Source organism: Doryrhamphus excisus, chromosome 17 (assembly GCF_030265055.1).
Source record: "Doryrhamphus excisus isolate RoL2022-K1 chromosome 17, RoL_Dexc_1.0, whole genome shotgun sequence".
Classification (NCBI taxonomy): Eukaryota; Metazoa; Chordata; class Actinopteri; order Syngnathiformes; family Syngnathidae; genus Doryrhamphus; species Doryrhamphus excisus.
Window position 1 is genome coordinate 6,192,308 of NC_080482.1, and position 19,506 is coordinate 6,211,813.

The window sequence follows — 19,506 nt, forward strand, 5'->3', positions numbered from 1 at the left end:
TGTGTATCGAGTATAAAACAGATGTAGGAACATTGTGTAATCCTCACAGATATTTAGGTTGTGATACGCTTAGGAAAAGATCCGGTCTCAGAGACAGCAAATAATGGAGGTTTGTATAGAAGTATAGTATAGTTGTCCTCTTTTATGCACGTCATTAAAAATAAAGTAGATGACTACCACTCGTAGTCTTGCTTTTATTAAAATAGTCTTACTCAACTTTCTTTACATTCAGCCACCTTATTTTTTCCTAAAAGCATATGATAGAGAACAGGCAGCAGGTAGTGAAACATCTACCTCTTTGATGAGGGCCATGAAGCGGTTCCCAAAGCGCCAAGGCTTGTGTCGGTTGCACTGTAACGAGCTGACAGTGATCTGCTGAGACTGCTGCACAGCCACGGCCACCATGTGTACAGCATCGTACATGAGTGCAGCATCCGTCTGCAGGAGGAGAGAGAGATGGGGGTGGAAGGGGACCGCCATTAACATGGAGTACATAATGTGGCCTGGCAGCAGAAGGCTGTTCCAAATCATAGAATCAACACGTTGACTGAATCAAAATTGCATTTAAAAAATCATAATACGTAGATTTTCATGCTTTAGACAACAGCTACACTGACCAAACTTCCTAATCTTTATTTAGATTTATGTTGCGGGCATGCTGGAGCCTATCCCAGCTGTCTTTGTGTGAGAGGTGGGGTATACATACAAATATATGCTAATATAAGCATTATTTTCATTATTTATGATGAATCTTTAGTCATTTGTTTACATGTAATATCTTTGTATATACTGTATGCATTAGCATATTAATAATTAGTTATGTTTTGCTTTGTGTCATGGCTGAATGGAAATGTCCACTAAATTCCATAAAAAGAGTGGACGGACAGACTAATATAAATTAGAATTAATTCAAAAAAATATGTTTTCCTTTGCTTTTGGTTTTTATGAATTTGCATCATACATCGCTCTTTCAAATACAGAAAATATGATATTTAGTCAAAACAAAGGACATTTCTGTATCTGTCTGAAAGCTGCCCATCACTCATAGTCAACGTGAAAAAAAAAACGTTATTTCGCAGTGCCACACACACACATAAAAAAAAATCTAATTAGTGTTTGTCTCGCTTCATCGGAAAGCAATCAGAGCAATTTGCAATGGTTGTTGCATGGAAATGATGCCCTCGAGTGTTTTGGGAAGCATTGGCCCACCAGTAAAAAAGAAAAAAAAAATCATACCCAGACCAGTTAGCAAACCAGTCAAGTATGCTCCTTGTGGACTGTCATGGCGAGAGGGGCATAGCCCTCGAAGCGCCAAAGTCACAAAACTGCAACAAGCAACATGGCTCAAGTTATTTCAGCAAACATGGTGCATTAACTTCTATAACTTCCATTAAACTACATCTGTGGGTATGGTTTCATGCAAAGTGTAGACGTTGATACACTTTCAACTACGGCGTGCTAGCAGCAGCGAGTCTGTCGTCACACTCTGCAAGCAGCATATACTTTCGCTGACGCGTCGCAAAATTCGAACCAGGATGTGGCGAAGGACAACTGTACATACCGTATTTTCCGGACTATAAGTCACACTTTTTTTCATAGGTTGGCCGTTCCTGCGACTTATACTCCAGAGCGACTTATAAATGAAAAAACTGTTTATGTTACATAAACACTGGACACCTTTTTTGTTTATGTTTATTTTTTGTGTACTTATGTCACTTATGTATGTTTTTTTCTACCTAATTATGCATTTTTGGCCTTGTGCGACTTATACTCCAGTGCGACTTATGTATGTTTTTTTCTACCTAATTATGCATTTTTGGCCTTGTGCGACTTATGTATGTTTTTTTCTACCCAATTATGTATTTTTGACCTTGTGCGACTTATACTCCAGTGCGACTTATGTATGTTTTTTTTCTACCCAATTATGCATTTTTGGCCTTGTGCGACTTATACTCCAGTGCGACTTATGTATGTTTTTTTCTACCTAATTATGCATTTTTGGCCTTGTGCGACTTATACTCCAGTGCGACTTATGTATGTTTTTTTTCTACCTAATTATGCATTTTTGGCCTTGTGCGACTTATACTCCAGTGCGACTTATGTATGTTTTTTTCTACCTAATTATGCATTTTTGGCCTTGTGCGACTTATGTATGTTTTTTTCTACCCAATTATGTATTTTTGACCTTGTGCGACTTATACTCCAGTGCGACTTATGTATGTTTTTTTTCTACCCAATTATGCATTTTTGGCCTTGTGCGACTTATACTCCAGTGCGACTTATGTATGTTTTTTTCTACCTAATTATGCATTTTTGGCCTTGTGCGACTCATACTCCAGTGCGACTTATAGTCCAGAAAATACGGTTTATATTGTTTTTACCAACAAAGTGATCCATAATTGGTTGCAATTGCAATACAAACCTTCTTTCAAAATTAAAGCAACAAACGCATTTACCAAAAAAGGTGAAGAAACAAAATTATCTTCATGAGGTACATGATTTCCAGGTTCCTGCAAGCCACAGGGAATGTGTATGATCCGGCCCGCAGGCCTCGACTCTCCCTCTTGTGCTGTCGACAGCCCACTGTATCAGTGTAGATGGTAAAAAATTTACAGCATTTGCATAACTTTTAGTTTAATGAGGACAGAGGACTGAAAGTGATGATTAGTAATATATACTGTACAAGAAAATATGCATGTGCATGTGAACAGTACTGCTTTTTTTTCGGCATAAAGCAGAACGGAAGGACTTGCAAAAACTCTCCTTGGCATGTGTAAGCCTTTCTGCAGCCTTATGTTTAAATGCTGATGCTGATGACCATACTGCATCGAGCTCAGCATATTTACATGCACCAAAATAGTGTCTGTGTGTTTAAACCGATAACCGACTATGACTCTATGCAAATGAATCTAACTTGCCATTCCAACATTATATGTACTACTTATATTTTGGCACTTTTTCAGTGTAGTAATAATATGTGTGGAAGAAGTTAACTGTGATTGGCAGCTTCTTGGTAGCAAGTCTTTTTTGTCAGTATGAAGGACAGGAGCTAAAGCCTTTGTGATGATCACACTTGCCATCACTTCATACCAGAAAATACCTCCTAATACTGTCGGGGCCTCATAATAGAAATGTGACACCTTGTCAGTCAATCACAGCACTGATTTTGTGAAGCGGTAGACTTGTGGTAAAAGTACAAACATACCGGAACTTGTTTGGCTTTATCAAATGCACCGTTCAACAAAGTGTTTTGGAGCGTTTTGCTTTGTGTGGATTCAAAGCGATTTCTGGATTGAATATGCAAGCGACCAAATGAATTCAGAGGTGTCAAGGAATTGGTTGAACGTGAAAATGAATCCTGCTGAAACAATTCTGGCAGTAGAACGGCGCGCCTCACTGCTTATCCCATGTGCAAACCTCACAAGTACCCGTCAGGCAGTAATGATTTACCAACACCGACACTTCACTCTATAAACATCTCATTAAAATCAATTATGTCACTCCTGAATGAAATTAAAGCTAAACGATTTAAAAGCCGCTTTTCCCTTGTGTCGGCTGATATGAGCATTACAATCTCTCCTGTTGTCTTATTTCTACCTCATTGTTGCTTTGCTCGCCCGTTAATTTCACACCGAGAGTGAAAGCGATAAGCGAGATATCTCGAATGGATGTAGACTAAGGTGCTAATAAAAAAGAAATAAAATATATGAAAAAATATATGAAATTAGCCTTATTATGTATATGTTTTGATATGCCGTATTCAAAGAGTATGGTAATGGTAATGGTTTTATTTCATTTGAACATGCATCAGATTACAATTGAATGCATCACATAATCAGTTCATAGTTCCACATGTCCAAAAGGAGTAGGAAGAAGCAAAGCTTATTAAATCCTACCCCTCCATCTACCCCCCTGTACCCCCTCTCATTTGTTCACTTCCTGCTTTCCTAATATAATTTTTTTTAAATTTTAATTTTAATTTTAATTTTACGTGTACCATTGTAACTGTCAATATAGTGATATGTATAGCACATCATGACTGGTTCAAGATCAGTAACTATTACATTTGTTCACTTCCTGCTTTCCATAATACAGTTAAATTTTTTTAATTATTATTTTTTTTAATTTTTAATTTTTTAATTTTTTGTCCCGTACCGAAGTACAAGATGATATGACCATACAATGACATTATGTGTACCATAGTAAGTGTCAATATAGTGATATGTATAGCACATCATGACTGGTTCAAGACTCTTCATCCTTGTATTTAGCAAACATCAACTGCTTGTATTGTTTCTTGAATTGGCTCATCGTTGTGCATTGTTTGAGGGTCTTACTCAATCCATTCCATAGTTTGATTCCACATACTGAAATGCTATGGCTTTTTAACGTAGTCCTAGCATATAAGTGTTCCAAATGTAGTTCTTTAGGTAATTGGTTATTTTTAGCCTTATGCATTATTTTAGCTGTTTGAAGATTAACTATATCAGCAAGTTTAAGTATTAGTGATTTTAGAAATAAGGAGTTAGTATGTTCTCTGTAGACGGCGTTATGAATTATCTCAAACGGATGAAATTTGAACCGCAAACTGGGGACTGATGAGTGTAATACAGTGGTATACAATCGGGTGAAAGCACGAAGAACACTTCTGTGATCGCAGTAGGCACACCGTGCTGTTTCCTGTCAATAGAACCATCTGGCTGGGGTGTGCTTCAACATGTCACATCCAGATAAAAGCTATATCGGCTCCTGTTTCTCCAAACTACAAGACATGCTAGTGTTAATCTTGCATTAAAAAATAGTGGTGCTGAAACAAGAATTTGCGTTAATGCGGTATTTGTTGAAGTGGCATTTTGACGCTTTCTTCATGGCTGATTCTGAAGGAGGTGAAAGGTGGAGAGTACAGCCATAGCTCTGCTGGTCATGCAGAAAGCTGTGGTCACGCCGCTGTGGCTCCTTTGATCGAAACATAAACACCTAGAGAGATGAGGTTGCACTCGGAAAAAAAAGCCAATGAAAGCGAGTGTGAGAGTGTGTGAACGTGTGTCTCTGTGTGTGTGTGTGTGTGCATGTAAGATGCAAGGAAGAAGGTTTAACACAAGAACAAGTTCACAAAGCAGCTGAGTGACTTCCCTCCCTCACTGCTCAGGCGTCTCCTCCCTTATAGCTTGGAGAGATTAAAAATTGAGCCTGTTTTGCAGTCTTTTGGGATCTGGCTGAGGTCTTAGTCATGACTAGGTCACTCACTGCCATCAGCTATTCTTGCTCTTCTCAGTACTGAGCTCACACGTTACTGCAGTGATATGTGCATGAATTATTCGTCCTGCATATTCTCTGGTGTCAGGACAGCAGAGAGAGAACAAGCTAAAAAGTCGGTTTTCTATATATTTACTCATATTCGGAATAATGGCTTGATACAGTGTTATATTGGGACTCCATTTCCCATGAGTCACATTTGCCAAAACTGGCTTACAGTTTCCTGCCCATCCATCCATCAGTCCATGCTGGAGCCTATCCCACCTGTCTTAAGGCGAGAGGTGGGGTATACCCTAGACTGGTCGCCAGCCAATCACATGGCACGTATAGACAACCATTTGCTATATATATCACTATATTGACAGGTGCTATGGTACCCATTATGTCATTGTAAAAATAAAATAAAATAAAATAAAATTAAATTAAATTAAATTAAATTAAATTAAATTAAATTAAATTAAATTAAATTAAATTAAATTAAATTAAATTAAATTAAATTAAATTAAATTAAATTAAATTAAATTAAAATTCTACAATAATAAACAAACAACTGTATTAGGAAAGCAGGAAGTGAACAAATGCAATAGTTACTGATTGTAAAAGTACCAGATGGAGGGGTAGGATTTAATAAGCTTTGCTTCTTCCTACTCCTTTTGGACATGTGGAACTGTGAACTGATTATGTGATGCATTCAATTGTAATCTGATGCATGTTCAAATGAAATAAAACCATTACCATTACCAAAACAGTTCCGGTTGTGACCCGTCAACTGGCTATTTGTTAATTTATTACTTATATTATTACTGTTATTGTTTTCTTAGTTTTTTTTAGCTAGTATGTGTAGAGAAGGCTCTCGCACTCGCCCCCCCAAAAAGCTAATAGCTATCACATTCACAACGCAAATGACACCCTGTATTGTCGCCCATGTATATGTGCAAAACACTACATCTCATGTTTTCAACTGGTAACAGGAAGTTCGGCTCCTTTTTCGTTCCGCTCCCAATTAAGAGCCAATTAATTCAGTGTCATTTATCGCTTCAAATTGCAGCCTGACGTCACATCAAACCAACAAGCTTTTTTAAGATTTGATTTAAACTCAAACACCAACCATTGAATTAGATCCAATGGATGGATTTTTTGGGGAGAAATAACAGTGTGGAAGCTGTGTTAAACTTCACAGAGAAGGTGTCAAGTTTAGCAAGTATAAAATTCTAGCACCTGTTATTTAAAACACTTTCATAAGCATATGATACAATACACCACTTATTAAACTACTATTTTATTAATTAAATTACATGACAAGTGATTGTTTTTGTTAGAATAAAACAGAAAAACTCAAAATAACCCACAATGTCAGAACCTTGCAGGTAATAAAAAACTGCAAGTAATGCAATCTTAATGCAGGTTATAAAAAAATGCTACTCGCTGCCTGGTAGAAAGCATCACTCCACGACACAGCCACACCACCACCATCAAAGTGACAAGAGTGACACTGAGCGAACGAAGAAAGAGCATGTCACTTATTCCCTCCATTAGCTTCATCAGCGCACGAAGATGAGGCAGATTAAGACCGTAGCGGGTTGGATGATGATGCGATTTGGCAGGGTTATTTGTTATTTCAGGCCTGACCATTTTGGCGCCTCTGTTTGGGGCGATGTTATAATCTGATGTGATGCCCGGAGCCTTCGGGGGCTCCACTGCTGTTGCAACAAGCCTCTGATTAAAATTTGCTTTCACCAGCAAGACTTAGTCTGGACACCTTCACACTCCAATCTCATTATCTCCCACCAAAGTGCAGTTTTCACTCCTCATCCCAAATGATGTTTCAACATCAGCGCTATGGAGTTTTAACACCAGACACTTCATTTTGACACTAAAATGGTAAAATGAAAGAAGATCCTCTTTTGTGCTTGCCTTTTATGTAATTGTTACGTAAGACTACTAGAAGTCATTTCACTATTCTACTATGAATGATAATGAGGTTTCAAGTGGAAGTATTCCAGGACACAGCCACTGTGGGTGTTGAACATGAGGGTCATACAGGCGAGTGAGTGAGTATTCTCTCATGATAATGTGACAAGATTGATGTCACTAATTGCTTGCAATAAAAGTGTTTATAAAGCCATGTCATGTATCACAAGTCTTTTCTATGGCTTTTATATAAAATAGAACAAGACACACATGAGTTAATTGCTTTACTTGATGAGTTCTGTTACTGGTGACTTCTGACTGAAATCATCATCCATCTAAATAACCTTTATTGTGACTTGTAGAATTATTTCATTAGTCAATATCACTTTGCAATATTTTTAGGATTTTTAGGATCTTCCATCGAAGATACATGAAGGACTGTTGTGAATTCTCCTTTTTCTGAGGTGCCAAAACGAATTTTTTCTGTTCTATGAGGTGGACAAAACCCACCACACATTGATCAGAGGTTCTGGAAGGACCTAACGAAGGCAAAAAAAAACACTTTTCTGACGGTTAGATTTTCGCCCATTTTGCACATCTGCGGCTGTCACAAATTCTCCTTTTTTGAGGTGCTGAAATGATACTTTTCTGGTCTGGGAGGTGGACAAAACCCACCACACATTTGTCAGGGGTCCCGGCAAGACCTAATAAAGGCAAAAAATCCCACTTTTCTGACATTTCGATTTTCGCCCGTTTCTCCAGTCTGCGGCTGTTGCGAATTCTCCTTTTTTGACGTGCTGAAACGACACTTTTCTGGTCTGGGTGGTGGACAAAACCCACTACACATTCATTGGGGGTCCCGGCAGGAAAAAAAAAAAAAACACTTTTCTGACGGTTCGTTTTTTGCCCGTTTTTCAGTGTCAGCATGAAATTGCTTCAAACTGATACCTACTTTGTCTTCCATAGCTGCTGTGCCACACATCTTACAATGTCATTCATTAGGGATGAATAGCTACATATTTAGTCAAATCAAGTCATTTTTGTAGCTATTATATAAAATAGAACAAAACATACATGAGTTAATTGCTTTACTTGATGAGTTCTGTTACTGACTTCTGACTGGAATCATCATCCATCCACTAACCTTTATTGTGACTTGTAGAATTAAACCATTAGTCAATATCACTTTGCTATATTTTTAGGACTTCATGTATCTCCGATGCACCAAGAGGACAGAAAAATTTAAACTATGTTTAAACAAGTGCATCCTTTTAAGAAGGTGTTTTTGTTCACACCCGCAACCACAACTTTATTGCAATTTCACGGCAGTAGTAGCATCATACTTTGGGGCTGTTTTGCTGCCAGTGGTTCTGGTGCACAAGTGAATGGAATAATGAATGAGGACTACAGTCGTTCCTCATTTAATGCATTTAACTGGTTCCAAACCCGACATTGATAAGTGAATTTAACTACCACCACATTGCGCAACTCTTACCCTGCAGGAACATAAGAGAGCATTGCGAGCTAACTAGTTAGGTTCCAATTTATTTGTTCTAAACTTAAGAAAGGGTTTCAAGTATGAAGCCATAAAATGTACCATTTCCACATGTAATAGGAGGAGAACTTGTATATGACTCGTCTACAACTGCTAATCTATGACTGTCTGACTCCATGCAGCATATGTTAAGTCAGTCAGTCCCAGACATTTTTCAAAAGATTGCCTCCCACCTTCCACCCCCCCCCCCCCCCCCACAGTAACGTCCATTTTAGACAATTTTGAGTGATCTTTCATGGCATACGATTGTGTTCTATATAAACAAGGAACCTACCAAAATTAAGAAAAAAAACCCAAAATAGTTTCTACCTTTTTCTATTCATTAGTAATCAACAGTATAACACAGGTAAGTTTCAGGAAAATAATAGTTTCCAACTAAAAAAATGGCGATAAGCACCTACTATGACGCTAATATTTTGTGACTGCTTAAATATCTCAATCGCTATACTAACATAAACAACACAAAAACGGAGTTGTTTTGCATCAAAATAACAATTTATTTACCAATATGATACCCTAAATTACTTGCAATTTTCACATTTATACTGAACTGTGTGCGCCAAAAAAAAAAAACCTTCTGCACACTACACGCCTATCTCACTTTTTCCATGTTAATGTGATTCTTATATTGAAATGACCCTGCCAAGCTTTTATCAAATGCACTTCTGTCACCTTGTAGCGTTTTTAGGACTTAAAAGTGCTCTGAAATGGTAATGCATAAGTGCATCACAAAAAATGAAAATACGTTTAAAATTGTTGTTGGAGATTTTCAAAACATGTAAATATATTTAGGATCAAATGAGTTAAGCTAATGTAATGTAAGGTAATGTCTCAAGTAATGTAACATTACTGATGCCTACTGACCAGTGTCAAATATTACTTATGACTTGTCTTTCAATATATTTTTTTACTAATAATAGGCCATTGTCAACCACAAATAATTTATTTACGCCATAGAGTGAGGGAGGGAAATGGTGAGGGACGACTGTACCTACTGTACCTCCTTAATTCACCTCAAATCAACAGCCAGACTGCTGAAGCTTTGGACACAATGGTGTGTTCCAACATAACAATGTTGGACCCTAAACACACATCTAAACTGGTTTTGGAATGAAAACAGCAGGCTAATATGAAGCTTCTGGCAGCCAATTTTACATCAACATGAGACTGAGAGGATGCCGAGCAAAAAAACACAACCCCTTCTTTATGAATTTGATCACAATGGGAGAAATTACAATATTCTGTCATGTAACTTATTTTTCCTGAATCAACATCCACATCAAACCTAGTTATGTCTTTGTTGGCATGAAAAAAAAACTGAAAAAAATCATAAAACTACTTAAGAACTTTTAGAGATTTACTTGTTGACAGAAGCACGACAAAACCCACAATGTCTGGCGAATACACAACCTCCGTGGCAGTGATATAAAAGAACAGACTGTGTGATTGGAGCACAGATGCCTGCCTTTAGGCTCTTGTTGACTTGTGCTACTTTGTCTGTGGCGGAGACTGCAGCTCGGCTTTATGGTCTTCCACATTATAGAAATCCAATTTTATCCAAAGTCTTTCCCATAGCAACCACTTCTCCCTTTTTAACGCTTGGCTGTAGTAACCAAACAAATTTAGGCGAGGCTTTAGACCAGGTCACCTTCTTCCATCCCAATCACTGCTGTTGTATCCTTGGGGCCAGACACCGTACACACCTGACGCCCCCAGGGATTCTGACCAACAACCTGAATTTCTATATAATGGCTGCTGACTGCTTCTTAAGAGGATGGGTTGAATGCAGGACAGAAAACTTTGCTCTCTGTTGCAGATTTGACAAATAAAAACAAGGAACAGAAACTACCCATCAAAAAAAGGCCCCTCGCCATATACAGTCTCTATACTCCGACGCTGTGTGATAGTAATGTGCCTCAATAGGGAAGGAAATTGACTGTGTAAAATGGAATCATTACGATGGCTGGCTTTCCTCTGTAATGACGAAATGTGTCTCGCCACATCCCATCAGTGTACATGCCCCTAAAACACTGCCAGGAAATGAGTCCTGAAGATGACTGCTGGCTGCCAATGAGAGAAACACAGCGATGACAGCTTGAGGATAGAAACAAGCCATTAACACGGTGAACAATGTTGAATATGAGCATTGTATCGGATACTTGACAGGAATCAAGGAACGGCAGACAGGAGATGATTTGAGGAAAGTCACAGAAAGCCTTTTGTTGTGTTTTTTATGGAAAAATATCAAATGAATGACGAGTTATTTGTGTGTTTTCGATCAATTCATTTCACTCCTGGATGTACCAACTGCGGAGACCCAACATATATAATTGTCACAAGCACTTAAATGGGTAAATGTTGAAAACAAGTATATGGAAGTATAAAGTATATGGAATGCACTTCTTTTAATTACAAAAATGTTCCACAAGCAGTATTTAACATTTCATATTTTTCCTCCTGGGCTGCACGGCGGACGAGTGGTTAGCGCGTAGACCTCACAGCTAGGAGACCAGAGTTCAATTCCGCCCTCGGCCATCTCTGTGTGGAGTTTGTATGTTCTCCCCGTGCATGCGTGGGTTTTCTCCGGGTACTCCGGTTTCCTCCCACATTCCAAAAACATGCTAGGTTAATTGGCGACTCCAAATTGTCCATAGGTATGAATGTGAGTGTGAATGGTTGTTTGTCTATATGTGCCCTGTGATTGGCTGGCGACCAGTCCAGGGTGTACTTTTCAGCAACTCAAAAAAAGGAGAATTCGCGACAGCCGCGGACCAGAAAAACGGGCATTTTTTTTGCCTTCTTCAGGTCCTGCCGGGACCCCTGATGAATGTGTGGTGGGTGTTGTCTAGCTCACAACCCAGAAAAGTGTCATTTCGGCACCTCAAAAAAGGAGAATTTGCGACACCCGCGGACCTGAAAAACGGGCAAAAATCTAACCTTCAGAAAAGTGGGATTTTTTGCCTTCTTTAGGTCCTGCCAGGACGCCTGATGAATGTGTGGTGGGTTTTGTAGAGCTCACAGACCAGAAAAGTGTCGTTTCAGCACCTCAAAAAAGGAGAATTTGCGACACCCGCGCGGACCTGAAAATCGGGCGAAAGTCGAACTGTCAGAAAAGTGGGATTTTTTGCCTTTGTTAGGTCCTGCCGGGACCCCTGATTAATGTGTGGTGGGTTTTGTCCACCTCATGGACCAGAAAAATGTTGTTTTGGCACCTCCAAAAATCGAAAATTTGCGACACCCGCGGACCTGAAAAATGGGCAAAAATCGAACTGTCAGAAAAATGGGATTTTTTTGCCTTTGTTAGATCCTGCCGGGACCCCTGATGAATGTGTGGGGTTTTTGTCCACCTCATGGACCAGAAAAATGTTGTTTTGGCACCTCAAAAAACGAAAATTTGCGATAGCCGCGGACCTGAAAAATGGGTGAAAAGTCAGAAAAGTGGGACCCTCGTGAGGATAAGCGGTAGAAAATGAATGAATGAATGAATTTTTCCTCGTGTAATTTTTGGATGGACAATTGTCCCTGCGTTGCGTAGCAGTACATTTGAAGTTGGTTTGTCTTGTTGCTGGTTGTACCCAATTGTAACTCATTTTCTCAGCAAGTTAGTTCCTCGCAGATTGTATTCAAGCCAAGGGTGTCAGTGAACCCTGCTTTGGTGACAACGTGGAACCCAGGCAGTAGATACTCCCAGGATGGGAATGGAGTTAACAAAACTGCCCCCAAAATCCTTCCCTGCTCGTACTAATCTATTCTCAGACTGTGTCTTTACCTCAGAGTGAAACTGGAACTGGAACTCTGTCGGAATTTGCATATTTTGTAATTATCCCCTTCATCCTTTTGCCAGATTAACTCCTGCTGTCGATATGCTATTATTACTTTAAATAAATGTTTCTGTTGAAAACACTCTAAAATGTCCTGTTCTACCCTCTCCTTAAGTATGTTTTCTGTTGTCATTTTAAGTGCATGATTAAGGGGAGAAATAATAGTTGGTTTTAACTCATAAATTGGAAAAGCTAATCCTCGGGTTCACATTTCCTGTGGGTAGGAAGATTGAAAACTCTGCAGAGGGAGCAGGCAGAGCAGAGAGGCTCGGAGAATTGTGCTCCACAATTATTGTGAAGGTATAGTATCCCATTTATTTATTTTGTATTAGTGGGTGACATTTTATATATTCAGTTGTTGAGTTGTTGAGTTTATGTGACAGGTTAAAACACTAATTTAAAGATCGGTCTGTATTACAATGTCTTTATTTCAATGTCAGCACCAGAATGAGCTCTTGCACACATTCAAGGGTACCAGCAGGACCTGGACCTTAAGGCAAAAAATCCCACTTTTCTGATGCTTCGTTTTTTTCCCGTTTTTCAGGTCAGCAGCCGTTGCGAATTCTCCTTTTTTTGAGGTGCCAAAAAAACACTTTTCTTGTCCAGGAGGTGCACAAAACCCACCACAGATTCATCAGGGGTCGCAACAGGACCTAAAGAAGGCAAAAAATCCCACTTTTTTGACGGTTTGATTTTTGCCCGGTCCGCAACTGTCACGAATTCTCCTTTTTTGAGGTGCTGAAATGACACTTTTCTGGTCCGGGAGGTGGACAAAACCCACCACACATTCATCAGGGGTCCTGGCAAGACAAAGTAAAAAAATTTTTCCGACAGTTCGATTTTCGCCCCTTTTTGTGGTCGGCGACTGTCACAAATTTTCCTTTTTTTGAGGTGCCAAAAAGACATTTTTCTGGTCCAGGAGGTGGATAATACCCCCCACACGTTCATCAGTGGTCCTGGCAGGACCCAAAGAAGGCAAAAAATCCCACTTTTCTGACGGTTCGATTTTTGCCCGTTTTTCAGGTCCGCAGGTGTCGCAAATGCTCCTTTTTTGAGGTGCCAAAAGGACACTTTTCTGGGTCATGAGCTGGACAAAACCCACCACAGATTCATCAGGGGTCCTGGCAGGACCTAAAGAAGGCAAAAAATCCCACTTTTCTGACGGTTTGATTTTCGCCGTTTTTTCCAGTCCACAGCTGTAGCGAATTTTCCTTTTTTTGAGGTGCCAAAACGACATTTTTCTGGTCTATGAGGTGGACAAAACCCACCACACATTCATCAGAGGTCCTGGCAGGACCTAACGAAGGCAAAAAATCCCACTTTTCTGATAGTTCGATTTTTGTGGTCGGCGACTGTAGCGAATTTTCCTTTTTTTGAGGTGCCAAAATGACACTTTTCTGGTCCGTGAGCTGGACAACACCCACCACACATTCATCAAGGGTCCCGCCCGGCAGGACCTGAAGTAGGCAAAAAAATCCCACTTTTCTGACGGTTCGATTTTTGCCCGTTTTTCAGGTCCGCAGGTGTCGCAAATTCTCCTTTTTTGAGGTGCCGAAATGACATTTTTCTGGTCTATGAGGTGAATAAAACCCACCACACATTCATCAGGGGTCCTGGCATGACTGTACTGTCATTCATTAGTGATGAATAGCTACATATTTTACCATTTAAAATGTATTTTACCGTTTAGAGACATATTTCATGGCTGTTTCAATTACTCACCATTCGCTGGTGGTCCTGCAAGGTATCATAATTGCACAATGATACGCATTTAAATGAATTGTGTTGTAATGTGTGATTGTGATATGATTTTGATGAAGAACAGAGAGCTCAAATAGGTTCCCTGAAGCTGATTGAAATGGTTGATATAATCATACCATCAACTCGGCAGAATACAGGCTGAGTGAGAACCAAAAAAACAATTAGCCTTGAGGTCCTTGTGATTATAAGTCATAATTTGAGATAAATTAAATTGTAGGTTTAACAAGCAAGAGGGGTCTCGCTTTCACTGTCTTCCAGGGGGAAATCTGGCCGTCATCGAGCATAAGCGTCTCCTGAAATCCTATCATATGGCTTGTCGCCCTTTTACGTCATTATTTCTCTTGCTAATCCAACACATAACATTCCAGTGCTGTAAAGATAATTTTTGAAGAGGCAGTATCAATGCTGTAAAATAATCTATCCAAGTATTCATACGTTTTCTATGTCGCTTATTGGGGTTGGGCGATATGGACCTCAGCATATATTATGATATTTTGGGGATGTATCAAGATATGACGGATCTAAAATTTAAATTTTGCAGAGTCTTGATATCGTACTACCCGATGAAAACCCACACATGTACGAGGAGAACTTGCAAACTCCAAACCCAAGTCTTCCATGCAAACCACTCGACCACCGTGCAAGTGCTGTAAATTGATTTACTTATTTATCATAATTGTAGCATGTTAACCATCTGATGCCAAACATTATAAAACAAAATGTCAGCTGACTTACACTTCTAATTTAGCTCTCTGTGGTCAATTACAGAGAGATTTGTGGTTGGTATATTGTTATGATTTGGTGTCCCACCAGCTCCTCCTCTGCTGCCGCACCTCCTACCAGGCGCTTGCTTGCTGTGTTATATTGTGCCCGGAAAAAAGGGCCAACTCAATGGAGTGTTAAACGGGGAATAATTTGTTTTCAGGTATGGATTTAATGTCATTGTTGCTCTTATTTCGTCATTTGGTACAATTTCAACTGCAGCCATAACAATCACTCAAGTCTGCATAACTAACATTTATACTCGACTTTGTCGTTTTTTTTTCCCCCTTTCGCTCATTTTATCCCATGTTTACAAAAGGTCATTTGACTTTGAATTGTCAATCTTGTTGCGCCCTCATTGCCTCCTGGAGCGGAAACGTTAAAAGTGTTCTCAGCAGGATGTTTCCATTACTTAAAATGACCAAAGAGCGTCATCATCATCTCGGTCATCATGTTCTGCTGCTCCTTACGCCTACTTCCCCTTCATCGCCATGCTGCACAGATGAACTCATCCATTTATAGGATTCTTTAATGTCTTAAACCTCTGTGGTCTGTGCACCTCCCAAAAATTGTTAAAAAATAACAGATTGATATTTTAGTAATAATAATGACTAATAAGCTCATGTATTATGTTTATGGGATATGAGCGGGTCGTAAATTTTGAATCTGAACCTCAAAAAAAATAACAGCATCAAAATCAAGTTTAGTTCCTAATTTTATGCCCCGGCCTCTTAAGGTTTATTACATGGAAAATAACCAATTATGAGTGTATTTTTCAAAGCAAAAACATTGAATAAAATGAGTAGTTTACATATTTTGTATTTTTTTATTAAGTCGATTAAGATATTTTGTAAAAAAAAAAAAAAAAGTAGAAAAATATTGATGTGGGGCTGCACGGCTCGAGTGGTTAGCACGCAGACCTCACAGCTACGAGACCAGGGTTCAATTCCACCCTCGGCCATCTCTGTGTGGAGTTTGCATGTTCTCCCCGTGCATGCGTGGGTTTTCTCCGGGTACTCCGGTTTCCTCCCACATTCCAAAAACATGCTAGGTTAATTAGCGACTCCAAATTGTCCATAGGTATGAATGTGAGTGTGAATGGTTGTTTGTCTATATGTGCCCTGTGATTGGCTGGCGACCAGTCCAGGGTGTACTTTTCAGCACCTCAAAAAAAGAGAATTTGCGACGGCCGCGGACCAGAAAAACGTGCAAAAATGACTTTTTGTCAGAAAAGTGGAATTTTTTTGCCTTCGTTAGGTCCTGCCAGGACCCCTGATGAATGTGTGGTGGGTTTTATCCACCTCATAGACCAGAAAAATGACGTTTTGGCACCTCAAAAAAAGGAGAATTATCTATATGTGCCCTGTGATTGGCTGGCGACCAGTTGAGGGTGTACCCCGCCTCTCGTCCATAGACAGCTGGGATAGGCTCCAGCACCCCCTGCAACCCTCGTGAGGAAAAGCGGTAGAAAATGAATGAATGAATGTTTTTAATAACAGTTTTACAGGAAAATTGCCCTTGAAAAAAAACAACCCTGGTAAAAAAAAAAACATGCCGGATAGAGTAAGACAATTAAAGTAATGAGCAAAAAACACGTAAAAATGGACCTGAAAGACAAAAAGTCCTTAGGGACTCCAGAGTTAATGAGATAAGGAGTAGCTTGATAATCATCACTATAGGTGATTGTATTCTTCTTTTTCTTTCAGTGTGTTCAATGAAGCAGTATGATGCAGTTATCTGTTTATTTCAATGAAGCCTGTTCAACACTGTACGGTTTTGGCCATCTTAGACAAAAACTGTTCTGCAGTGAAGAACATCTAGGACAGCCAATAACTACTTTTCTTACTGAGCAGTTGTCAACAGTGACCAAGACTCATACAATTTCACCTGCTAGCTTCTCAACTATGACAAAAGCAGCTCGGGCGACATTGAACCTTTCGTTGCAGTAAGCGTCATAACACATCATTATGAATGACAAGAATGACAAGGTTTACACATCCGCCGGCAATCTCGTGGAGCTCCAACTAGTATCCGTACATTGAACGCTCACTATAAAAGACAATGCAAAGGCCAGATAGACGAGGTTCTGCGAGTGGAGCTCGTCATGCTAATGTCCATTGATTGACTGAAAGACATTTGTTACTTCCATGTCCCACAGCTAATGGAATGTGTAACTGCCTCGCTTACCAGTTTCTGCTCACACGTCTTTTTATTCTCGGTTCTTTTACACATTATGTAATGCAGTCAGAGAGGCAGAATTAATTGTTACGTTGCTCCACTGTGACTTTTGAGAAACAAACCTGCCTAATCGGTGCAGGCAACTGGTTCTCCAATATAAATTCAGTAGGGTGATCTACCATCGTCAGCTTGGTGATCAAGCTGTACCCCCTTGAGGAAGCTTGTCTGAATCAAGGTAATTAAAGCCACATTGTGGCACCACCATATATATTTTTTTCCCCTAAAGAGCTTCTATTTATGGAGATGTGTTTATTTGTTTAATGTGGTAGATTCAGCCTGCGACTCATTGAGACAGTGAAATATAGGATATTAAAATGTAGGTCTGAAACAGGGCTCTACATTAAAAACAAAAATGACTTGCCTATGGTGAATCCTTAAGGTGAGAACTACAGTAAACCTCGGATATATCAGATTCAATTGTTCCCACTGGTTTTGTCCGATATAAGCGAAATCCGTTATATGCGTATACCGGAAAATGTCCGTTTTACGCATATATCGGATTGATATCCGGTATATGCGTAAATCGGATTTTATCCGTTATAAAAAGGCACTTCCTTGACTATGTTTCCAATGGTCGTTGTGAGCGAATTTCCGATATATCCGAGTCCGATATATCCGAGGTTTACTGTACTTGCCCGAACTTGCCCCGTGTAAAATGAAGACTGCCATAATGATATCATGTAATTTTTGTGGCATCACATAAGAATCTCAAATAAAGATGAAATGATTATCATTTCTTATGGTTGTTTTCCTACATAGATCATGACGTTGCATGGAAATCTGCATTGTCAAGAGACTTTTAGGCACTTTGCCTTGATAAATAAAAGTACATTCATAATTGAATAAACATTGTGCTTATTAAATAATAAATGACAACACAAGTTATTGGGTATGTTAACATGGCTTGTCGTACTACCTTACACATCATAATCGTAGTAAGCAGTGATATTTATAACTAAATATATTTTTTTATTTTATTTATAATTTATTATAAATAAAAATTTAAATTATTTTATTTATAATATTTTATTTAGAATATATAACATTATTGAATAGACACATTTGTGTACTAGTAAAGTGTTTTTAATCCAGAAAAAAAAATGCTCAATGGTCAAACAATAATTTGTGAAGGTGAGAAAAATACACAGAGAAATGGAAGCGCTAGATTTTGTAGCTTGTGCAAAATCAGCACTTGGTATTGGATCTAATCGATGGTGTTTCATTGTGACCACTTCAAATTGTCACAGCAACGTGATTCACTCGCCTGTGCCATCATTTGATTTGCTGCCGCTATTAAAATACTTGTTTAGGAGGCACTGTTTCACTTTTTGGTGTTTTCCTTCAGAAGTTGTTGAAGAATTAGACCATGTTGGCAGGGACGCCATGATAGATGTTTTCCTAGTGAAACGATTGCTGATTGGTTGATCGCGAACAAGAACGAGTGTGGGCGGTCCATTTCAAGATTTGCAAGGATTGGTTTGCAAATTACCACCGGAATTACGCAGTCCGTGTTTTACCAACACCCAACAAGAACCACTTTTTTAAAAACTCTTCACAGTATGGCATGCCAAAGTGCACTTGCCTGACGGGAATATCACTGATTGGATTTACTTGCCCCAATTTTGTTTTAACTTGCCCCGGGCCATTGGTACATCGTTATTGTCGAGCCCTGTGAGCAAACAAATATTCATTCATTCATTCATTTTCTACCGCTTTTTCCTCACGAGGGTCGCGGGGGTGCTGGAGCCTATCCCAGCTGTCTTCGGGCGAGATGCGGGGTACACCCTGGACTGGTTGCCAGCCAATCACAGGGCACATATAGACAAACAACCATTCACACTCACATTCATACCTATGGACAATTTGGAGTCGCTAATTAACCTAGCATGTTTTTGGAACGTGGGCGGAAACCGGAGAATCCAGAGAAAACCCACGCATGCACGGGGAGAACATGCAAACCCCACACAGAGATGGCCGAGGGTGGAATTGAACCCTGTTCTCCTAGCTGTGAGGTCTGCGCGCTAACCACTCGACCGCCGTGCTGCCCAAACAAATATTATGATCCATTTATTCATCAACCGTCTGACCAGAACCCAAATTCAATAACAAAGTCAGTTTGAAGTGGTCAGTGGCAGGATACTTGGTGTGGACACTTTTCCATCATGCTGTCCATCACTTTAATTTCAAATTTTGAATAATTAT

General features: G+C 39.4%; 1 protein-coding gene across 4 annotated transcripts in view; it reads right to left on the bottom strand.

Annotated features, from left to right (window-relative positions):
• grik2 (glutamate receptor, ionotropic, kainate 2) overlaps window positions 1–19,506 on the bottom strand; it is a 134,550-nt gene that overhangs the window by 52,284 nt on the left and 62,760 nt on the right. For all 4 annotated transcript variants that reach the window (XM_058052758.1, XM_058052761.1, XM_058052759.1 and 1 more), the window contains exon 8: window positions 295–438. In XM_058052758.1, the coding sequence (XP_057908741.1) occupies window positions 295–438 (144 nt within the window). The remainder of the gene's footprint in view (window positions 1–294; window positions 439–19,506) is intronic.